The 23879-nt window shown below is 39.7% G+C and overlaps 1 protein-coding gene and 1 pseudogene across 1 annotated transcript; both read left to right on the plus strand.

The window, feature by feature from the left end:
- The first annotated feature begins 1495 nt into the window (after nucleotides 1-1495).
- LOC148043659 (uncharacterized) lies at nucleotides 1496-3138 on the plus strand. Its single transcript, XM_087725011.1, has 4 exons — nucleotides 1496-1635; nucleotides 1784-1915; nucleotides 2166-2303; nucleotides 2649-3138. Exons 1-4 carry the CDS (start codon nucleotides 1496-1498, stop codon nucleotides 3136-3138), a joined length of 900 nt encoding a protein of 299 aa, XP_087581137.1.
- Nucleotides 3139-5498: 2360 nt separating this feature from the next.
- Nucleotides 5499-22932, plus strand: LOC106541950 (heterogeneous nuclear ribonucleoprotein Q-like; annotated as a pseudogene).
- Nucleotides 22933-23879: the final 947 nt, after the last annotated feature.

Genomic DNA, 23879 nt, shown 5'->3' on the forward strand with positions numbered 1-23879 from the left:
ACCTTTCTTGCCCCACTTTAGAAGCAAAGCCAAGTGGGTCACCCTGAGCCAGTCAGCTTCTCTTAGCCCTAGGAAGAAAGCAACACCGAATCACTTCTGAAAAACCTTGCTAAGAAAACTGCAGGGACTCATCCAGTCATTCCTTGAGAATCATTAAAAACTTTGGGTCTTTGGTCATTGCAGGAGGAACGATCGAGACTTCCTCTTCTGTCATCTACCACCGAAGAACGGAGACGTGCTGAGGTATATAATGTATACTTGTAGCTCACCTTAGAATATATTTATGAGAAAAATAAAAACAAATGATTTCTTCACAATTGGTAATTGTGAATAATGCATCTGCAGCATATTTTATAGAGTATATATGTTCGCTTTATATTTCTACTATATGGATGAAATCCATACACACACACATCTATTCAATACAAACTAGTTTATTTGAAACTTCTATTCAAGAATGGCAATTGTCAGAGTTCATGCTCATTCTTGGTTGGCGCCTTCTTTGCCACATTAGCTAGTTTCTTTGGCCACATACAACACCAATAGCAGTGAAATAAAATGTAGATGATTCAGATTTTGTTTGAACCACCGTGTTTTGCGTTTCCTAAAGAAATGAACTAACACTAAATCGTTCTTTTTCTATCCCGGTGTGAATAACTTTTATTGCCTGTATTGAACATCTACAGCAATAAATCGGGAGTTGCACATTTGTGCTCATCTTGACATGCATGATTTTAATATGCACAAATATGCTTGTCTACACCCCAGACTTTTTTTCCTAAAGAGGATGTTTCAACGAATATCTTCTTTACACTGACATGAGAGAATTTATGGAAAACAAATTCATGTAATTCTTCTCATGACCATGAAATGAAGGAAATTATCAAGCAAGCGTTTAAAATTCATTTTGTTTTTCATTCTTCACAGAACTGCCAGGTTTCCCGGAGTCCAGAAAAGCGCATGGACCAGAACATCAGTTTAAAGATGCGTTCCCATCGGGTAAGCAACCTAGCATGTGAGGAATCTTTTGAGAGTCCAGTACCGAGAGACAATTCATGTCATAAGAAGAGGTGAAGAAGCCCAGTGGGGGTGATGGGGTGGGGGTAGGGGGTAGTGAATGGGCTGATATGGAAATATATTCCTGACTTGTGATGTATTTTGGCTTCTCTAGATTGTTCAGACAAAAACAGAAAAATTGGAAGGAGATCTGAAGAGAACAAGGGACCAGAGTTATATGTAAGTCTTTGCATAGTTCATCACATCTTTTTATAACCCTATTCGGTTCACACTTTCAATACAACATTCATCATTTGTCCATTGGCAATGGGACTGGCCATTTTATGAAACAAGTGATGGAAAATTATATTCTAGTAAAGCTTGGAAAAAAAGGGTGGAATGTGTTGTAATTGTATCAAAAGGTTTATAATTCAAGTACAAAAAAAAAACACCCCAAGGGCCTAATTTCTCTCTGGTCTTCATAATTTGCAGAAAGACAATGGAAATCTCAAAACTTCTGGCAGAGAAAGAGGAGCTCAAAGTCCAAATTCAGAAGCTTATAAAGGAAAACCACCAACTGGCCAAAGAAAAAGAGGAGCTCTGTGAAGAGTATAAAGAGTATAAAGAAGAGAAGAGCAGGTTAAAAAATTTAAATAGTTACCCTGACTTTCTCTTCCTTTCTCAGCTATTTCAATTAGTTTTAATTTTAAACAAGTTTTATAATTCAAATAAAAAAACCTAAGGGAGCTAATTACACTTTGCTCTTGATATTTTACAGAAAAATTAGTTCAGAGGAATTTGGGCAGCTGGAGAAACTGAGGGAAGAGAACAAGAGACTCCGCTGCAAGGCTCAGAAAGAAGCTGCGGAGAAAGCAGAGCTCCTACATGAGAATAATGATCTCAAGGAAGAACTTTATAGGTGAGAAATATTTAGATAGCGATTTGACTTTTTCTTTCAAATGCAGATTTATTTATTAGATCCCTTAGGCCAGATATACTGGATAAAATAAATATTCCATTCATGTATGTATGTATATATGTATGTATGTATGTATGTATGTATAACTGAGTAAGAGAGGAGCAATAGTTATAATGGAATGCAATAATAATTAGTAATTCAAGTAACAAATTAAGAGGGATAATATCTATCTGGTCCTCATAATTTACAGAAAGATTGCAGTGATGTCAAAATTGACCGTACAAAGTGAAGAGCTCCGAAACAAAATAGAGATTCTGACGTTCAAAAATATTGAACTTAACGATGAGAAAGAGGAGATCTTCAGAGCGTATGAAGAAATACTGTGCAGGTGAGAAATTTTTAGATAGCCACCACAAAATACTTCTTTCAGAATTTCATATTAGGGTCTCCTTATCTTAGAAAGCTTGGAAAAACCTGACATTCTCCTTACTTTAGAAAGAAATTAACAAACTATGTCTCTTATTCTTTTACATATACAAATCTAGGAGTTAGTCTCATGGAATGGGAAGATACGTATAGAAGAGACTTTTCAATCTCCATCCCCCGGTGCCCAACAATATTTATATACTTTCAGAGTGAGAGTTTCCTGACATCAAAGGAGTTCCCGTTATTTTAACTAAGAATACTTTGTTGTTGACCCAGATTCACAGCTAACGTTCTGATTTTTTTTCAGAAAGGAACTACAGAGGATAGGCCGCTGCACCTTATTGACAGACAGAGACCAGATGGAAGACAAGACAGAAACTCAAGAGAAAATGAAGCCTCAGATGGCGGAATATGAATTGAACTCCAAATGGCTTAAAGCTTCGATGGACAAAATTAAAAAATCTAAGGAACCAGGGACAAATATTCTGAGGTGGCTGAAGAAATCCCTCAAAGGCCTAAAAGAGGATTCCTCTCAACGGTCAAAACACACCCTGCCAGAATGGCTTAAAGCATCTGCCACCAACCTCCCGGAGGAATGTGCTAAAGCAGCCAGGGAGGATGTAAATGATTGGCTAGAAGCATCAATAAGTCATCTCCAGGAAAAAGGGCCAGAAACGTGCAAGCTAGATGTGGAGGGATGGCTAAAAGCATCTATTATATGCATTCAACATCTACAAAAGTGCAAGTCAGAGTCTCGTGGAAGCCGGGAAAAAAGGGATGGCTTGCTGAATCAATAGAAAACCTGAAGTAGGGGAGTTCCTGTGGTGACGTCACTGTGCTTAGAGTGGAGGGAAGGAAGCTCTCCTAACTTCTAACTCTAACTCCTTTGTTTGGGCTCTTTTTTGAGCACTGATGCCAACAAATGGCTTGAAATAGCTATAAAGAATCTTGAGGAAGCAGGACCTAATACGCCACTCCTAAATACTCAGGAATGCCTTGAAGCCTCTATTAAAAGCATTTGGGATCTACAAAAGTCCAGATGAGAAGGTTTGAAAAATCAATAGAGCACCTCAAGAAGCAATGTTCTGAAGGAACCGTGGAAAATATATTTCAATGGCTTCAAGGATCATTGGAAAGCTTTGCATTTTCTGAAGAACCTATACCACTTCTTGAAAAATGGCTTCAGCAATCCCTGAAAAACTTGGAAAAGGTCCCGAAACATACAAACAAGATGCCAAAAATAGCTTGAAGTATCTGTAAACAGCTTCAAAGAGGAAGGACCGTGAAGCATCCCATGTGGTCCTCAGGAATGGCTTGAAGCATCTATTAAGGGCATCCAGGATCTCAAATAATCTAAACAAGCAGGGGAAAGATGAAGGAGAGAGTGACGGGTAGAACTTGCTTGCTCTGAAAGAAACTGAAGTATGGATGGATGGCTTCAAACATCTTTAGCAAGTTGCAGACAGCCTGGTTCTACTGCATCCAAAACAGATATGCAAGTACAGCTACAATCATCTCTGCAAAAACTCAGTCAAGAATCCCCAGAAGAAGCCAAACACAATTGTGGAAGAATGGCTCTAGGAATTCAGAGAAAATGCCCTGAAGAATCCAAGCAAAAGGTGAATGAGTAGCTTGAGATACCCTTAAATGACTTCCATGAGGGAGGGCCTGAAACTTCCCATCCATTCCATCTTGGTATATACTTGTCTCTCATTTCTGCTGCTACTAGTGTTACTGCGATCAAAATGACTAAATGAACAAACTGGAAATTTACCAGCAAGTATTTATTCTTTTGGTTTTCCAGAACTTCTTGGGCCTTTTTGGAGTGAGTGACATACTGTTTTACTAATGGACTATGGTATTCCAACGTGAGCTTCATAACCAATGAACCCTTGTCATCAACAATTTTTATTATTGTGGACTTCCATTTGGGTGTTCCACATATCCCGGCTGATTCTACTCTGATAGGAGGTCTTTGGGGTCACCCTGGAGAGGTGGCGAAGAAGCGAGGGATTACTTGATTCCGGGAGATAGGCAGCTCTCCTGCTTGATCCCAGGAGCCTCCCGACCAGTGGAGAAGAGAGACAGCCATTATGACTGGAATCAAGCTGGAGCAACCGAGCTGAAGTGGTGTGTGAAGAGAGGATTGGAACTGAGTGAGATGATTTTCAACTTCTTAGAGACCCACCTAAATAAAAGAAGTTTTAAAAGTCTCCAAAGTGCAGAAAGTGGCAAGTTAATACACGGAGAAAAATTATAGGCCCAAAAGAGAAATCACATTTTAAAGGAAGAATATGAAGTTTTACAATATAGAAAGACTGAACTGGAATTTTGTTGCTTTTAAAGTGACTTTGATTTGCCTGAAATATTGTTTGATTGTTGGAAGAAATTCTAAAAAGAATGTTTTTTTCTTTTTGTTGAACATTGATAATCATCTGTTAGAGCTCTCCCTCATCTTGGCACCGAAAATTACAGTTGAGACACCATCTACTGGACAAAGAAAATACTATATTATTATATGGTAAGAAAGAACCTTGAAAAAACAATGAGTTGATATGAAAAAAAGAAAAGTCAAGAGTGATAAGAAGAGAAAGAAATTGAAAGGAAAACAACTTCTGGAAGGCTGTCTTTTTGTTTCCCCTTTTTAATCTACTTGTTTTTTTGGTGGCAAAAGTCCAGTCAGAGTCTTGAAAAAGCCTAAGGAAGAGATGATTTGAAAAATCAATAGAGAACATCACGAAGCAATGTTCTGAAGGAACCGTGGAAAATATATCACGATGGCTTCAAGGATCCTTAGAAAGCTCTGCATTTTCTGGAGAACCTATACCACTTCTTGAAAAATGGCTTCAGGAATCCTTGAAAAACTTGGAAAAGGTCCCGAAACATACAAACAAGATGCCAAAAATGGCTTGAAATATCTGTAAACAGCTTCAAAGAGGAAGGACCGTGAAGCATCCCATGTGGTCCTCAGGAATGGCTTGAAGCATCTATTAAGGGCATCCAGGATCTCAAATAATCTAAACAAGCAGGGGAAAGATGAAGGAGAGAGTGACGGGTAGAACTTGCTTGCTCTGAAAGAAACTGAAGTATGGATGGATGGCTTCAAACATCTTTAGCAAGTTGCAGACAGCCTGGTTCTACTGCATCCAAAACAGATATGCAAGTACAGCTACAATCATCTCTGCAAAAACTCAGTCAAGAATCCCCAGAAGGAGCCAAAAACAATTGTGGAAGAATGGCTCTAGGAATCCAGAGAAAATGCCCTGAAGAATCCAAGCAAAAGGTGAATGAGTAGCTTGAGATACCCTTAAATGACTTCCATGAGGGAGGGCCTGAAACTCCCCATCCATTCCATCGTGGTATATACTTGTCTCTCATTTCTGCTGCTACTAGTGTTACTGCGATCAAGATGACTAAATGAACAAACTGGAAATGTACCAGCAAGTATTTATTCTTTTGGTTTTCCAGAACTTCTTGGGCCTTTTTGGAGTGAGTGACATACTGTTTTACTAATGGACTACGGTATTCCAACGTGAGCTTCATAACCAATGAACCCTTGTCATCAACAATTTTTATTATTGTGGACTTCCATTTGGGTGTTCCACATATCCCAGCTGATTCTACTCTGATAGGAGGTCTTTGGGGTCACCCTGGAGAGGTGGCGAAGAAGCGAGGAATTACTTGATTCCGGGAGATAGGCAGCTATCCTGCTTGATCCCAGGAGCCTCCCAACCAGTGGAGAAGAGAGACAGCCATTATGACTGGAATCAAGCTGGAGCAACCGAGCTGAAGTGGTGTGTGAAGAGAGGATTGGAACTGAGTGAGATGATTTTCAACTTCTTAGAGACCCACCTAAATAAAAGAAGTTTTAAAAGTCTCCAAAGTGCAGAAAGTGGCAAGTTAATACACGGAGAAAAATTATAGACCCAAAACAGAAATCACATTTTAAAGGAAGAATATGAAGTTTTACAATATAGAAAGACTGAACTGGAATTTTGTTGCTTTTAAAAGTGACTTTGATTTGCCTGCAATATTGTTTGACTGTTGGAAGAAATTCTAAAAAGAATGTTTTTTTTTTCTTTTTGTTGAACATTGATAATCAGCTGTTAGAGCTCTCCCTCATCTTGGCACCGAAAATTACAGTTGAGACACCATCTACTGGACAAAGAAGATACTATATTATTATATGGTAAGAAAGAACCTTGAAAAAAAAAAGAGTTGATATGAAAAAAAGAAAAGAAAAGTCAAGAGTGATAAGAAGAGAAAGAAAGTGAAAGGAAAACAACTTCTGGAAGGCCGTCTTTTTGTTTCCCCTTTTTAATCTACTTGTTTTTTTGGTGGCAAAAGTCCAGTCAGAGTCTTGAAAAAGCCTAAGGAAGAGATGGTTTGAAAAATCAATAGAGAACATCACGAAGCAATGTTCTGAAGGAACCGTGGAAAATATATTACGATGGCTTCAAGGATCCTTAGAAAGCTCTGTATTTTCTGAAGAACCTATACCACTTCTTGAAAAATGGCTTCAGGAATCCTTGAAAAACTTGTAAAAGGTCCCGAAACATACAAGCAAGATGCCAAAAATGGCTTGAAATATCTGTAAACAGCTTCAAAGAGGAAGGACCGTGAAGCATCCCATCTAGGTCCTCAGGAATGGCTTGAAGCATCTATTAAGGGCATCCAGGATCTCAAATAATCTAAGGAATCAAAAACAAGAATTGGGTAGAACTTGCTTGCTCTGAAAGAAACTGAAGGATGGATGGATGGCTTCAAACATCTTTAGCAAGTTGCAGACAGCCTGGTTCTACTGCATCCAAAACAGATATCAATCAATCAATAGCAGATTTTTATATACCGCTTCATAGGGCTTTCAGCCCTCTCTAAGCGGTTTACAGAGTCAGCATATCGCCCCCAACAACAATCCGGGTCCTCATTTTACCCACCTCGGAAGGATGGAAGGCTGAGTCAACCCTGAGCCGGTGAGATTTGAACTGCTGAACTGTTGATCTAGTAGTCAGCTGAAGTGGCCTGCAGTACTGCACTCTACCCACTGCGCCACCTCGGCTCCTGATATGCAAGTATAGCTACAATCATCTCTGCAAAAACTCAGTCAAGAATCCCCAGAAGAAGCCAAAAACAATTGTGGAAGAATGGCTCTAGGAATTCAGAGAAAATGCCCTGAAGAATCCAAGCAAAAGGTGAATGAGTAGCTTGAGAAAGCATTAAATGACTTCCATGGGGGAGGGCCTGAAACTCCCCATCCATTTCATCTTAGTGAGAAAATGTCCTGAAGAAATCGTGCAATATGAGAAGCAGTAGCATGAGATCTGGGATCAAGTTGACAAAATGAACAAACTGGAAACCTCTCAGCAAGTATTTATTGTTTTGGTTTTTAAGAACTTAATGGGCTTTTTTGGACTGAGTGACATACTGTTTTCTTAATGGACTATGGTATTACCACATGAGCTTCATAATTAACGAACCTTTGTCATCAACAGTTGTGATTATCTAGATGCTGCCTTAAGTTGGGTGGGAGGATGAGAGAGAGAGAGAGGAGGGAAAAAGAAAAAGGAAATAAGGAGAGATTGATATGGAGGAAGGAAAGGAAATAAGGGCCAAAGAACAAGCACAATTTATGCCAAAAGGCCAAGAATGGATAGACAATGGTAGAGCACAGAGAAACAAAGCTTTGGAAGTGAAAAGGAATCAACCAAAATCAGGAGGGTCCCTTGACTGCAGCATTGCCGGCATAACAATTCATCTTATGGGGAAGGAAAGAGGTGCATTATCAGGAAACCTCTTGAGACTTCCATGCCCGTCAGACAGTTACAGACCATGGTCTCGTCCACAGTCTGGGCTATACACTCAGGGCCTTTGAGAATCATCATTACTACAGGGGAGTAACTTATGGGGTTCCCAGCAGCTGGATGGAGGTCATTGGACCTGAAAGTGTGGCAACATGAATGGATTTCCAGAAAAATTACAGACTATGGGAATCTTTACAGCAGTTCCCAAAACGCTGCACAGCCGTTTGCACTACTCAGGTGATCCTGAGGATCAGGCAAACATCCAAGTGGTCTCAACAACTCTCTAAAAGAATGCAAATGACCAGCTGTCTGCAAGGAATATCAATCCTCTCCTTCCCACCACCCAATCAGAGCTGAAGAAGCTTCTTGAATGAAGAGGGAAACATCTTCTAAGACTTGATTGGTTCTTCTATTTAATTTGCCTTCTGCGGGTACTTAATAAAGCCTGAAATCTCCTCATTAACTGGTGTGTTCATTGTGTTTGAATACTCAAGGAACCATTTTTTCGGCCCCTGGGCCATTGCCTGATACTTGGCGAAAAACACACACACACAGATAGACACATAAACACATCTGATTTATCATATGCAATGTATTTTCTTTCAATAACAAAGTAAATTTACAATCAAACGAGGATCTCTGATAAAACAGTCTCTCACCAGAAATCAACTGGATCCATAAGGTATCTGAGGCGGACCACCAGAATATGTCTGGCCTTGCGTGGGCATCCCAAAGCAGGCTGCAGCCAAACCATCAACTCACACTATGGCATATGCCAAGGATAGGAAGCATTTCCTGTTTTTCTGCCCAGTGACCTCCCTGTCTGAGGAAAGATGCTGGAGAGGAGCACAAGCTCCTTGCCACTTGGTCTGTGAGGGAAGAACCCAGGCTCTGCTCTCCCCACATAAAACGGAGTGCATCATCTCCATGCCAGGAGCAGCCTTCCTCCCAAGACGTTTTTCTAGAAACCAGAGTTCTGGGCTGGCTTGCTGATTCCACAGCAAAGTCAGCTAGTATTTGGGCCCCAGGAAAGAAAGCCTTCCATTCCTTTCATTCTAGGTTAAGCTGAAAGAAAAGAGCTCACAAAGGGCCACATAATACTGTAGTACACCCACTCCTGCCAAATGATCTCACCTAATGGTTTCATCTACTGTTGGGATTAAAAAGGAGCAGCAACAAACTCTGGACACTGAGACCATACTATTCATATGCTTGCCCAGTGCTTGGAGGCTTTGAATTTCACCATAGGCAGGAACGGGGTCCACCCACCTCAACCCTGGCTCTCAGTGGGGTACGCGCTCCTCAAGAGATAGCCACAAGGCAGTCTGGACTCACATCTATTGTTCCAGGAGCGGATGGTAACTGCCTTTGCACAGAGCTATCTCCTGCAGCCATTCTTGGACTGAGAGGAATGCTCACAGTCTGTCACAAATTGGTCCTTTCACAGTTGGAGTCATGCAACGGGCTGTACAGCTAGTCATGTTGTGGAAACTTTGTTTTTTTCTTAGGCACAATACAAAGTCCTGGGCATCACTTTTCAAGCCACAAATACAGAGATCCAGGATATGTGCCTCTCTCTAGGGTACATGCCCATCTGACCATGTAAGATAGGGTGGGTCTCTCTGGGCCCCCTCGCTTCGATGTTGTCATCCAGTGGAACCTAGTTAGCGCATCTTTCCCATAGCTGCCCTGCCCTGTGAAAGAGGATTATGAGATCCAGCAACCTATCTCCATCCCCTTACTGCGTGGTAAGGAGACCGCAAACAGCTGGTTCTTTCCCCAATACATGGGATAGGTTGAGACTACAGTCCAGAAGGTGTGGTGGTAGAGGGTGGGAAATGGTTTCGCAGGTACCATACGATGTACAGTTCGTTTTGTTGGTTTTTATATTTTATTGTTATGCACTGACCCATCAGGCATATTGTGTAAAAATGTGTGTCCACATCAACCCCTTAAAGTGAATGAGTTCAGATTCTGGGTTCTTTTGGTCTCTGGTATGGTTCCCTGGGTTTGTTTGCTTGGATCTGCAGGGGAAGAATTTCTGTGGTTTTAAAGACTGATTCTAAAACGGCAAAAAACTCTGACCGATTAGCATTGTGTATGTTATAGTTGAGGCCTTTCTGGCATATTGTGCTTCCCAGTAGAGAATGGTCAACTGGATGTGTTGACTATTCATTTGGGCTCATTTGCCTCTTTGTTTGTGGAGTTTAGCTTGAGTAGTTTGATTTGGAAGTTTGTTTTCCTTTTTTTCGGCTTAGAGATGGAGTCATGACAGTGTCAACATTTTTGGGTGTGTTCCAGTTGCTCCTTGAGGTTGTTTACAGTGCATCACCATAAAACACAAATCAACTACGTAGCTTAAGAAGACAAAACCAGAGGCCATCTACAACATGTGGAATAAGGGCCACTATGTAGGACAGAGAGACAGACTGCATCCATAAACACCAACTGGCAGTCAGAAGGCACATACACACAAAACCCACTTAATCTTACAACACATACACAGACTCAACTATAGTTTCAATTGGGAAACTGTGACCATCCTAGACCAAGCCAAATCCAAAAAGAGAGATTAACACAGTGGGAAGGGACTTTGTAGGTCCTCTAGTTCAACTCCTCCCCCCCCCACACACACAAGCAGGAGACTCTACTCAGATGACAGTTGAGTCCCTTCTTGAAAGCTTCCAGTGATGAAGCTTCCACAACGTCTTAAGGCAAGCTATTCCATTGGTTGATTGCTCTCACTGTCAGAAAATGTCTCCTTATTTCCAGGTTGAATCTCTCCTTGTTCAGTTTCCATCCATTATTTGTTGTCTGGCCTTCAGGTGCTTTGGAAAACAGCTTGACCCCCTTGTCTCTGTGGCAGCCCCTCAAATATTGGAACACTGCTATCATGTCTCCCCTGGTCCTTCTCTTCACTAGACATTGAGCCATCCAGCAATGGACACATAGAGATAAATCACATTTACACATCATTCAAAAGAGACAATAAAAAGGCTAAGAAGGAAACAAAAAGACTAGAATGAATCCTCTCCAGTAGTCTACACCCTTTTAAGCAGGGATTAACACCAAACAACCAAACTGAAAAGAATATCCTAACCAAGGAGAAAATCATACCCCCAACACTGACATGGCAAATTACAAGTAGTCCTCAATTTATGGCCATAATTCAGACTAGAATTTCTACTGTTAAGGAAGGCAGTTGTTAGGTGATTCAAACCCAATTTTATGACTTTTTTTGCCATGATTCTTAAGTGACAATGGTAGACCAAAGACAAAAAGGGATGACCAAGATTGTATATGACATACACCTAACCTAGAGAGCAGCTCACTGAATCAAAGAGATCCTTGGGAACTAGGAATTATGCCAGTGAGAGCTGGATGATTCAGGAAGATAACCATCAAAGTTAAAGAGTCCTCAATGATAGCCTATCAAGAAATCTCAAGCCAATGGAATATGTTCGAGGACTGACAATAGCATATTTGGCAAGGAAAAAAAAGAAAGAAAGAAAAACAAGAACTATTAGGGGAAAAACTTTAAAAATTGGAAGCGGATCTGCAAAAAGATCTATAAAAAACCAACATAAAGGGAAAGAGAGATTTGAGAAAACATAAACTTAATTTGAAGTTTTGAAGAAGAAATGGTTCAGAAAATTAAAATAGCTAAAGAACTTTTTTTTTGACAACGCAAACAAGTGTGGTTAGCCCACAAAATAAAATAAAAAAAGAGAAGAGAATAATACATTAATTACAAGATGAAAAGGGAAACATACAACACTGGAGGGAAGAAAAAAAAATAATACAAAATTTCTTTTAATATTATACAGCCATGAAAACATACCCACAAAATAACATTGAACAATACTTAAATAACATGAATTTTTAAAAAAATTGGCGAGATGAAAAGAGAAAAGTTAAATGGAAAAATTACAATTATTATCACAGGCAGTGAAGATCCCAAAAAAAAAATAACAAGACACCGAGCCCAGATGGAATACCTGTTGAATTCTATAAGAACTTACAGGAATTAATAGAAACAGTAATCTAAAAAAAAGTGAAATATTTAGGAATTTGGTTAACAGGAAAATGTCCAACAATCAAAGACGACAACTATAATAAGACTATGCAATGAATAAAAAAAGATTTGGAAAATTGGAAAAAACTGCAACTTTCACTTACAGGAAGATTAGCTGCAGTTAAAATAAATAATAAAATAAAATAATGTTTCAATGGTGTTCTAGCCCAAGCTCCAGTATCGCATCATAGTGGACAGCCATTGGTTGATTTGTGCACTAGAGGGGATTGGAGGGTGTGTATGGTACAGAAGAACCTCTGGTCATGACCATAATTCATTCCATAATTTTGGTTGCAATCTGATTAGGTGATGACCCAAACCTAACCAAAATTAAAGCAAAATTAATGCAACGGCCACATGAGGACGTTGTTGCTTGGTGCTTACAAAAAAATGGCCTGGAAGGGGAAATTGGCAGTGGCCATGGTTGATCACCACCTAAGTATGTGTTCGTGACCAGATTCAAAACTTTTGTAAATTTCTTGGTCAAAACCCGATTTGGTCATGATCAGAAGTGTTCATGACCAGAGGTTCTACTGTATCTGCCATGACATTGAAACCTCTAGGTGTTTTGAAAAAGGAGGACATGATGTTTGGGCTTGGTTTGCCAGAATGTATCTCCATAACAACAGGTTTGTGACTTCAGACTGACATTTTGCTGTTATAAGTACCCACAAACACAGCTGAATTGTTGAATTGGGCCCGGATCCTCGGTTTCTGCTAACTCTTTCGGAATTTCTGCCAATCCTTCCTGAAACTGGATGTTCGGGGTGAATTTCATTCTACAAAGCGTGTTTTCCAAAGATGAGCATGCAACAGTCAGTCCGAAGCTTAAGAGCAGAGTCAGGGTTGTCAGCCAGTCCAAGGATCAAAGGTTCAAATGTGAAATTAATACACAGGGATCACATTTGAGCTAACCCTCCTTTCCTGCTAAGAGCAGAGAGGGAGCCAAGTCTGTTCTGTAGGCCATCACTCCTCAGAATGTTGTTGCAGCAAACTGCCACTGTCTCATTCTTTACTCTGTTGTTAGGCAACTAACCGAATGGAACTTTCCATATGTTCTCCTCTCTCCTTTCATGGGCCATGACTGGTCAATGCTTCAGGAGCCAAAATAAAACAGCCAAAGGGAGAAAGCACAACCTAATCTTGCCCCCTTCTGGATATAACATGGTTTAGTTAGATCACCATTGATCATAATTTTAACCTTCTGAGATGTACATATCGACTTAATTCCTTGAATAAAATTGTTGTCAAAGTGCATAATTTCCAGAATTTCAAACAAAAAAGACCAATTCCATTCAAAAGCTTTCTCTGCAAAACATGCCTTGTTTTTTATGTTGTAAATATCCTAAGGCATCCAATAAAGTTTTCTTTGATTAACAGAACGATAGAGCTGGAAGAAACATTGTATGACTTCTACTCCAACCCACCCTGCTCAAGAAGAAGACCCAACACCATAACTGGCTGTCCAATCTCTTCTTAAAAACCACCAGTGATGGTGCAGCCACGACTTCTGGAGACAAGGCGTTCCACTGATTAATTGATTTGGAATTTCTGAAATAGGCTGAATTCAGATCCCCCATCAAATTCAAAACCACTAAAACCATTTCTGGGGTAGGACTCTTAGCCAAGAAGCAGATGAGACCACCACGTATATGAGGAACCATTGGGAATTTAGGGCAAAGGTTTGCCATTCACCTTTGCTGTTAAAACTATGATATCCTTATTTTGGTGGCATGAGGGCACCCCTTATCCCCCTTCATATTCAAAGATGCCCAGTTCTTGGTGAGCCATGTGAGGTTCATCCCTAGCACCTATCCACAGCTAGATAAAACATTAAGTCTGTGTCATGAAACACTGATTGTGATGACTTTGACTGCTAAAAGAGACAATAAAATAGGCTAAGAAGGAAACAAAAAGACTAGAATGAATCCTCTCCAGTAGTCTACACCCTTATAAGCAAGGATTAATACTAAACAACCAAACAGAAGAGAATATCCTAAGCAAGGAGAAAATTATACCCGACATGGCAAATTACAAGTAGCCCTCAATTTATTACCATAATTCAGACTAGAATTTCTACTGTTAAGAAAGGCAGTTGTTAGGTGATTCAAACCCAATTTTATGACTTTTTTTTGCCAAGGTTCGTAATTGATAACAATGTTGTTAACAAGTGAATATTGCTTCCCCCATTGACTTTGCTTGTTAGAAGCTGGAAGAATAAGTTGCAAATGGAGATCATATGACCTGGGGAACGCCAACCACTAAAAATACATGCCTATTGCCAAGCACCCAAATTTTGATCACACGACCATGGGAATCATGCAATGGTTGTCAGTTTATTGATTATAAATCACTTTTTCCTGTGCTGTTGTAACTTTGAATGGTCATTAAACAAATGGTTATAAGTCAAGAACTAGCTGTACTATATATGAATAGGGATCAAACCCTCATACTGATTGTGATGATGCAGTGACATGCGGTGAGCTTTATGGTTGGTGAGACAGCAATTGTTTGACTTGTGGACTTCAACTCCCAGAATTCCACAGCCAGGTATGCTCAGTTCCGATTTAAAGCGACAGCATTTTTCCCCCTTGCAAAATAAGTTTTCCCATTCTTTTTCTTCTCCCTCCCCCTCCTTCCTCCCTCTCTCCCTCCCTCCTCCCTCTCTCAAACAGACACACGCACATAGAGAAGTTGGATCCCTCTCTCACTCACTCACTCTCAAATAAACACAAACACAGAAGTTGGATTGAATATATTTTCCAAAGGCTTGAAAGCAGCTCCTCTGCCATACCCCGCCCCCCCCCATTCCCCTGCTGCCTTCCAATCGGAGCCTTTGATTGCAGGTGAATCACGTTGCCTTTTCAAACTTGTAATCAATGAAGCTGGGCTTATATACTTTTATCCAGCTGTGTGTGTGTGTGTGTGTGTGTGTGTGTGTGTGTGTGTGTGTTTAAAAAGGCAACGTGTTTTTGTATGCAATCAAACTTTTTGAATTCCTCCCCCTCACCACAGACGCACCTTTTCCAGCTGTTTCAGAGACGATTTCAACTCTGCTTCTCCCTGCCCTGCCCTGCCCTCCCCTCATGAAAGGCCAGAGCTCTGTCAGACTGAGCTAGTTGCTCCCAGAGAACTCTAAAAAGCCTCTAAAAATGCTCTTTACAGGAGGCGAGAGAATACGTGCCTCATTTGCATAAGGAATTTTTTGCTTGTTAACCCTTGGTCATCTCTTAAAAGGCAAAAAATTCCTTATGCACAGGAGGTCCCTAGTTCTCTGGTCTCCTCCTATGGTTAACACAAAGCACTGTTCCAAGTCACTGTGAATCTGGCAGCAACTACCTTGGCTTTAATTATTTTTAAAAAAATCTTTAAAATTCTTTTTCTTTTCCTCATGACTGGTGAGGCCACGCCTCCCTTGCCTCTAGTGACTGCACATCCCTGCTTTGTCTCCGTTTCTCTCTGTGTGTGTCTCTCTGTGTCTCTGTCTCTTGGTCTCTCTGTCTCTCTCAGTCTCTGTCTGCCTGTCTATCTCTCTCTTTCTCTCTTTCTCTCTCTCTCTCTCTCTCTCTCTGTGTCTGTCTCCCTCCCTCCCTCTGTGTGTGTGTCTATGTCTCTCCGTGTCTCTCTCTGTGTGTCTCTCTCAGTCTCTCTCACTGTCTCTGTCTCTCTCTGTCTCTGTCTGTCTGTGTGTGTGTGTGTGTCTGTGTCTGTGTGTGTCTCTCTGTCTCTGTCTCTCTCTGTCTCTCTGTCTCTCTGTCTGCCTCTCTCTCTCCAGAATGTGTCTGGAGAAAGAGGAGCTCACTGAGGATGGGCTCCACCACACGTCCAAACATTTGGAAAAATAACCTTCTGGTCCTGGTGACCGACTCAGATTGGATTCTGCAACCTTATCCCGAGACACGTACATTTGCCTTCATTCGCAAGATTGCCAATGTTGAAATAAAATTCAAAGCCTAAGTTCAGTCAGGCAGTGATCTTTTTTTGAACTTGCCCAAAATGTCTAGGAAGAAAAGTACATGTGATTAAATAACTGAATGAAGCTATTCACCTTTGCACATCTTATGAAATATATTACAGCACAAGTATCAGAATTATCTTTTCTCTTCCTTTTGTCTGTGAAACCATCTCCAAGGAATTAACTGGGGATTGTTTGCATTTTAGATCTCTAGAGCAGTGTTTCTTAACCTTAGCAACTTGAAGATGTCTGGACTTCAACTCCCAGAATTCCCTAGCCAGCGAATGCTGGCTGGGGAATTCTGGGAGTTGAAGTCTGGACATCTTCAAGTTGCCAAGGTTGAGAAACACTGCTCTAGAGTGACAGGTTTATGTTCTGTTCAATTTCCCTCAAATGATTATTGCTGTCAGTTTTGCTTTACTTTATAGGATGGGCTCACAAATTCATATAAAGCATGGATTATTTTAATTATGGGTCCTTAAACAAGCCATTTATACTTGGTCCCCATTCAAGACCTTAGTTTACAAGTCATACAAGGACTTACCATGGCATGGGAACCTACTCCTAAGATTAAGACAAAATCACCCAGAGAGGAGTCTTAAATCTTAAAACATTCATATAGGAATTTGGAAAGGGAAAATTCAGATATCTATCCATACTTCAAATTTCCCTTAATCAGTGTACCAGCCAAAGCATAGTTATATTTTGATATTTGCAGTTTTCTGAATCTTGAGTGAAGTTCCCAATTTAATAAAAAATGCCTGCATTGGCAAAAGTTGTGTGCAACACACACAAATCTATTACGTTATGGAAAATTACCTTCAATAGACTGACTGTTAGAAAAAGTCAGCACAAAAATATGTATGTCAGGAAAAAGATTCAGGAAAATCAGAAGCAGCTATTGATGAGGTGACAAAATAATATTAAGATTTGAGCACAGAGAACTGAGGGAACCCTAAATTGTCCGGCTCTAGGATAACAGGATATCTAGGGCAGTGTTTCTCAACCTTGGCAACTTGAAGATGTCCGGACTTCAACTCCCAGAATTCCCCAGCCAGCATTCGCTGGCTGGGGAATTCTGGGAATTGAAGTCCGGACATCTTCAAGTTGCCAAGGTTGAGAAACACTGATCTAGGGTACCTAACACCATCTCTGCATTCTATCTTCAAAACCCATTTGGGATTCTTTGAGCTGCTTCTTGGTAGAAGTAGATATTTTCTTCTCTTTTTGGGGTGAGGTGGGGTAATACCTTATTTACTGAAGAATTCTGAAAAACTCAACAGCCTGCATATTTGTAGAACTACAGAATTATCCTGTCCAGTTTGGGTTTTATACATTTATATACTGTGCATTATAAACCATAAGTATATTTCTTTATATTGTCTGTATGCCACAAAATCCAGTCAAGATATGCATATTTCCCATAGTAAACATCTAACATTATCTCCTATCATTTGTGAGTGGCGCACTGGCATAGAGGTAAAGACACTCACCTCCCATTGGAAGGTTGAGAGTTTGATCCTAAGCAGTGGCAGACACTTCTCTACGAGGGTGCAAAATATCTGCTACAAACTCTGCATAAGCATCAGGAAGGGCACTGGCCAGTAAATGCTCAATTCCATTCAGTCACCCCGACTTCACCCTGATTGAATAAAGCAATTAAAAGAGTCATAAAAAGAAAAAAACATCTCTCCTACAATTTGTTAAATATATTCTGAACAGATATTATATTGTCTCTTTTTGTGCTATATAAAGTAAGTTTAAAATGAGCAGAAACAAAATTAAAAATCACCCAAATGTGTCTGACAACTCATGATTAGCCAGTACATTGTTATGGAATAAACAACATGAAAAGCAATTCATGCAAGAAATTTTGAAAGCATATGTTGGACATAACCAGACTGAATTTCCAGCAATCATTTATATAAATGTTATTTTGTCTTTTTATTTAGAATGTTCATGGCAGTTTACATAAAAAAAGATTACATAATAAAAATGGAAAAATATTTTTAAAAAATAGTCAAGCGGATAAGTACAATGTATGTATGAATTTTACATAATTTATAGACTGCCCCAACTCTGAGCCCTGAACATAAACAAATCCAAAATTAGTATTCAAAATTATGTACCAGAAGATTAACATCGAATAGGTTGACAGATCAAATGTTTATAGAAAAGTAAAGATGACTTCCTACTGTTACATACACAGATCAGTTCCTCATTTAATTGAGATCAGGAGATTTAATAAAACATTCTTATATGAGTTGCACATATAGGCTTAATTAGCTAATGTCTCTTTGTTTTTATATTAACCTATTCAGTAGCTAAATTCATAAACAGCTCTAAACAGTCATTTGCTAAACCATAATTTATTACCTAAACTATAATTTATTAAACCTCAGTGTCTTGGTTCAAGCATTTATATTACATTATATTACATAGGGAAAGAGACATCCATAATTAGCCTGAACCCAATAAATGCTTGACAACTAAAATGAACCCAATTCCAACACCAAATGTTGGGTGGAAGGGGACGGATTTCAGAAAATGTTTACAAATTTGAAATTTTGGTCCTATGACTGGTTTTTCCCAGAAGTCCTTCTTGAACTGCAGAATCTCTTCAGATATTATATAAATACCTAATTTATGTCACCCACCTGATCTAAGAGAAAAGAAAAATATTTCTTCCTGTTGTTTTCAAATTTAAGCCACTTTAACATAAGCTGCCATAGTCATTCTTCCATGTACTTTCATTTGTACTTTCTGGTTTAGCACTGGGAATATAATCTTGAACTGCGGTAGTAGCTGGCCCAGTGACCAAGACATCTGGCTATTATGGACAATATATCAATCCTGAGTGAGGAATAGACAAGACTACATGCAACCCATTATTGCAGAAAGATTCTGCCAGCTTACAACACCATCTGTGCATACACAAAAAAGTGACATAATTTCAATGTAAATGAGTTTTTACAATATTTCCATAGACGTGGAGCCAGAATCTTTTTTTTAAAACAGACAAATAGGAATATGTTCATGAGGTTAAAGTGATGATTGGATGATTCTTTTCAAATATTTATTTTTCTGCTCCCTCTTTTGCTCCCACACTTTTGACACCAACTTTACAACAAAGCACCAGACGATATAGTCATAGTATATTACAAGCCTCTCCACTGTAATTATTTGTTAAAAGGAGAAAACTTGTTTTCTACCCAGAACAAATAGTAGAAGGCAGAGCAGCCTGCTGAAGAGACTTATTTTAGCCTCCTAGAAGCCCAAATCAATATCTTAGCTTTTTTCTGACATACACTGGGCTGATATATTTTTGGTAGAATTGCTACTTTTAGAAGGAGTCTTCAACTGAAGAACAGTTTAGGCATATAGTCTTGTCACAAGTCTATTCAACTTTATTGTAAGGAAGTAAATGACGAGCATTCAGAACAATACAAGGACTAGACTAATTTGAAGAGAAAAGCCAATAGTGAGCCACTTCTCTACTGTCATTAAGAAAACTGCATCATTGTATCCCTACAATCATAGGGAGATAAATGAAGGGTGGCTATCTATTTTTAAAATCAAAGAATATGTAATATAGAAAAAAAATCCATTATAATATTCTTTGCAATGTCCTTTGCTCCCCAAGTCTAGTTGCAGATTTGAATCTCGACAAAAGGTCTCTTAGAACAAAAACTAAACTTTCTTTTTTTAAAAAAAATAAGAACTCTAAAAGAAGCAAGCTCTAAAATACCTGTCCTATCCCCCTATTCATTAGTAATGAAAAGCTTCCAGAGGTTGACATTCATTTAAAAATTCTCAATTTTCCTTTCCTTAAATTACAACTCTGCACTGAGTTAGTTTTAATAAATGTAGAAGGCAAAAACAATGTGGAAGATGATCAAGTCACATTAGTTTAGCTACCAGCTGCAACTGTCTTATTTTTCTTAAAAGCAAGGCTGGGCATAGAATATAGGGAATCAGATTTTTCTCATTGCTCTGAACCTATTCCAGGTTATCAAAGGAATGTGTAACATTCAATCAATATTCAAAATCCTACGTTTTTTCTTAGTGTTTATATGGCTGAAAAAGAAGGATCTAATTCTTGCTTGTCAATAAAGAAGGACAGCTGCTTATACATTTATGATCCATTAGTATAAGACCAAAGTACTGATGGAAGAGTGTTACCACCTGCTTCATCTTGAATGTTAGAGGCTTTTTACACCAGTCCAGCCTACAAACTGGACTAAATGACTCTCAGAGATGTAACTTGGTGCTTTTAGAGATTCCAAACCAATTCAGAGAAACGTGCAGGGCTTTTGAATGATAGCAGAATTATGAGTGTTTCTATTCATGTTCTTATAAGCCATATCCCATATATTTTTTTTGTCTTTCTCCTTTCTGTGTTAGGAATCAAAGAAGAATATTTATGAGTTTGAATTCGAATCAATATATAGTAGACTTACTATTCGAGCAAAGTGAGTACTCAAGCAGCTGCCATTTTATGCAGCCATGTTCTCCAGATACAGGGATGCGGCTAGCTACTCTGTACCCCTTCCGAGCTTTTTCGCTCACCATTCATCACCTCTGCCTCTCACCCATACAGATATCATGTTCTTATAAGCCACATCCCATATATTTGGTGCACCAATTGCGTCCCTACCTGAACCGGGAGGCACTCGCAACAGTCACTCATGCCCTCGTGACCTCAAGACTGGACTACTGCAATGCGCTCTACATGGGGCAGCCCTTGAAGAGCATTCGGAGACTTCAGCTCATCCAGAATGCAGCCGCGCGAGTGATTGTGGGTGCACCTCGGTACACCCACATTACACCTATCCTCCGTGAGCTGCACTGGTTACTGATTGGTCTCCGGATACGCTTCAAGGTGCTAGTCGTCACTTATAAAGCCCTCCATGGTATTGGACCTGGGTACTTGAGAGACCGCCTGCTGCCAATTACCTCCCAAAGACCCATTAGATCACACAGATTAGGCCTCCTCCGGGTTCTGTCTACTAGCCAATGTCATCTGGCCACTACCCGGGGGAGGGCCTTCTCTGTGGCGGCCTTGGCCCTTTGGAACGAGCTCCCCGCAGAGATTTGGACCCTCACCTCTCTCCAGGCCTTCTGAAAAGCCGTTAAAACCTGGCTGTGTCGGCAGACCTGGGGTCGATGAGTTCCCTTCCCCTCTCGAATCGTGTGGCTGTTGGTTGTTTTAAATGCCCTGTACTTTTTGTTGTAGTTTTTGTGTTTCCCTTCCCCTCCTTGGGTTTGTGTGCCGCCCTGAGTCCCGCCGGGAATAGGGCGGCATATAAATAAAATGAACCTTGAACCTTGAACCTTGATATCTGAAAACATGACTTCTGATTCTGTTAATGGGGTTGGTACTGAAGAGTCAAAAGTATCTCTGCTTCAGTTACCCATCCTGAGGTTTACCAATTCCAGACATCACTTGTTATTTATTTATTTATTCAGTTTCTATAGCTACTGTTCTCAGCCAAATGACTCTGGGTGCCTTACAATTCTAAAACGATAAAACAGTTAAAACCTTTAAAAGCAACAAAACTATCAAAAATACATACAACAGCCAAGATAGTTAACCAACTAACAAAAAAAAGCCAAGAATCAGGGCCCTTGATGCTGGCTTACCACAAAAAGCTGCTGAGAAATTAAGTGAAGTGTACCATGCAGGGCTAGTTGCTCTCAGTGATTTAGATGAAAGAGCTGGTGGAGCTTTAAAAGAATTTAATGAGGAAGGTACAGTGGCCATGCGTTAGCAATTTAAAGCCTGTGATCTCTCTCATGTTCTGAACAAAAGTGCCTTTTATGTGGGCATCAATGAAAACATATAGACAGAAATACAAGGGACCAAAGTGACACCTTCCTGCAAAGGGCCAGATGAGGCAAAAATTTTGGCACTTTTGTAAAGAACAGGTTATATCCAATAGGTTAGGTTATATCTACTGGTCAGAAGAGGTATGGTGGTCCTCCAACAGTATGTGTCTATTCAAGACAACAGCCTTCTGTTGGCACTGAGATATTTGTAGATAAAATTCCACTTTTTTGAGGATGAATTTGTTCCATTATTTGGGGAAAAAATGGATCTATTTGGGTCTTCAATTTAATGATGGATCCCTTGACAGGTCTAAATAGAGGCTATGCTTTTGTCACTTTGCAACAAAGGCACAGCTCAGGAAGCTGTTAAACATGCTAACAATCATGACATTTGTTCTGGAAAATACATTGGAACATATATCTTTCTGCCAATAATAGGCTCTTTGTTGTCTGTATTCCTAAGAGCAAAACTAAGGAACAAATTGCAGAAGAATTTAGCAAAGCAAGAGAGGGTCTCACAGATGTAATATTTTATCACCAACCTGATGACAAAAAAAAATAGAACAGAGCTTTTGTTTGCTTGAATATGAAAATCACAAAGCAGCAGCTCAAAACAGGCATAGGTTAATGAGGGGGGAAAGTAAAGGTTTAGGGTAATGTTGTTACAGTTGAATGAACTGACTCCATAGAACAGTGTTTCTCAACCTTGGCAACTTGAAGATGTCCGGACTTCAACTCCCAGAATTCCCCAGCCAGCGAATGCTGGCTGGGGAATTCTGGGAGTTGAAGTCCGGACATCTTCAAGTTGCCAAGGTTGAGAAACACTGCCATAGAAGATCCAGATTCTGAAGTGATGACAAAGGTGAAAGTGTTATTTGTGTGGATTCTTGCAAATCCAGTCCCACAAGAAGTACTTAGAAAAGGCTTTTAGTAATATTGGAAAACCGGAGAGGGTGAAAAATCTTTTTATTATGCTTTTATTCATTTTGGTGAGTGGGATGGTATTCTAAAAGGGAGGCAGGAATGGCAAAGATTTGTAACATAGAAATAATAGAATATTCTTAATTGGCCAAGTGTGGTTGGAGACACTCTTTGTCTCTGTTGCATTACTTCTCAGTATACATACAAGCAGCAAAGTGATAAATCATAAGATACAATCATAAATCATAAGATACAACCAACAAAGTGATAATCATAATATACCAATAGGAGTAGGTAATAGGAAGTGGAAAGGAGAGTAGAAGTACAAACTGGATACATGTTTATCTATCCTTAGGCATAGACAGTGCTGTGTAAATTATATATTTAGCAGAGTGATGGCATGGCGGGGGGCACTGTCTTTGTATCTAGTTGTTTTGGCATGCAATGCCTTGTAGTGGTGTCCTAAGGGGACGATTTGAAATAGTTTATGTCCATGATGTGAGAAGTCTGTAGATATTTTCTCAGAACTCTTTCTGGCTGATGCAGTATACAGGTCCTCAATGGAAGGCAGAATGGTTGCAATTGCTTTTTTCTGCAATCCTTACTATCCATTGACGTTTGTGCTTGTCCTGTTTAGATGCTGCATCAAATCAGACAGTTATGTTAAGTACAAATGACAGACTCAATAATTCCTCTGTAGAACTGTATCAGCAGTTCCTTGGGCAGTCTGGGCATCTTGAGTTGATGCAGGAAGGACACATTCTTCATTATGCTTTTTAAATGACAGTTATAATGTTAGGTGTCCATTTCAAGTCCTGAGATATTATAAAACCACAAATTTGATGGTTTTTAGTGTTGATACTGTGTTGCAGGGGTGGGTTTCAACCGGTTCGCGGCGGTCCCTGCGATCCGGTTGGTCGCCGAACCCGGAAGTAAGTAACTTCCGGGAATGGCGAA

This window comes from Thamnophis sirtalis, unplaced genomic scaffold, assembly GCF_051295495.1.
Source record: "Thamnophis sirtalis isolate CommonGarterSnake01/CBP01778 unplaced genomic scaffold, rThaSir2_p1.2 scaffold_11, whole genome shotgun sequence".
Lineage (NCBI taxonomy): Eukaryota > Metazoa > Chordata > Lepidosauria > Squamata > Natricidae > Thamnophis > Thamnophis sirtalis.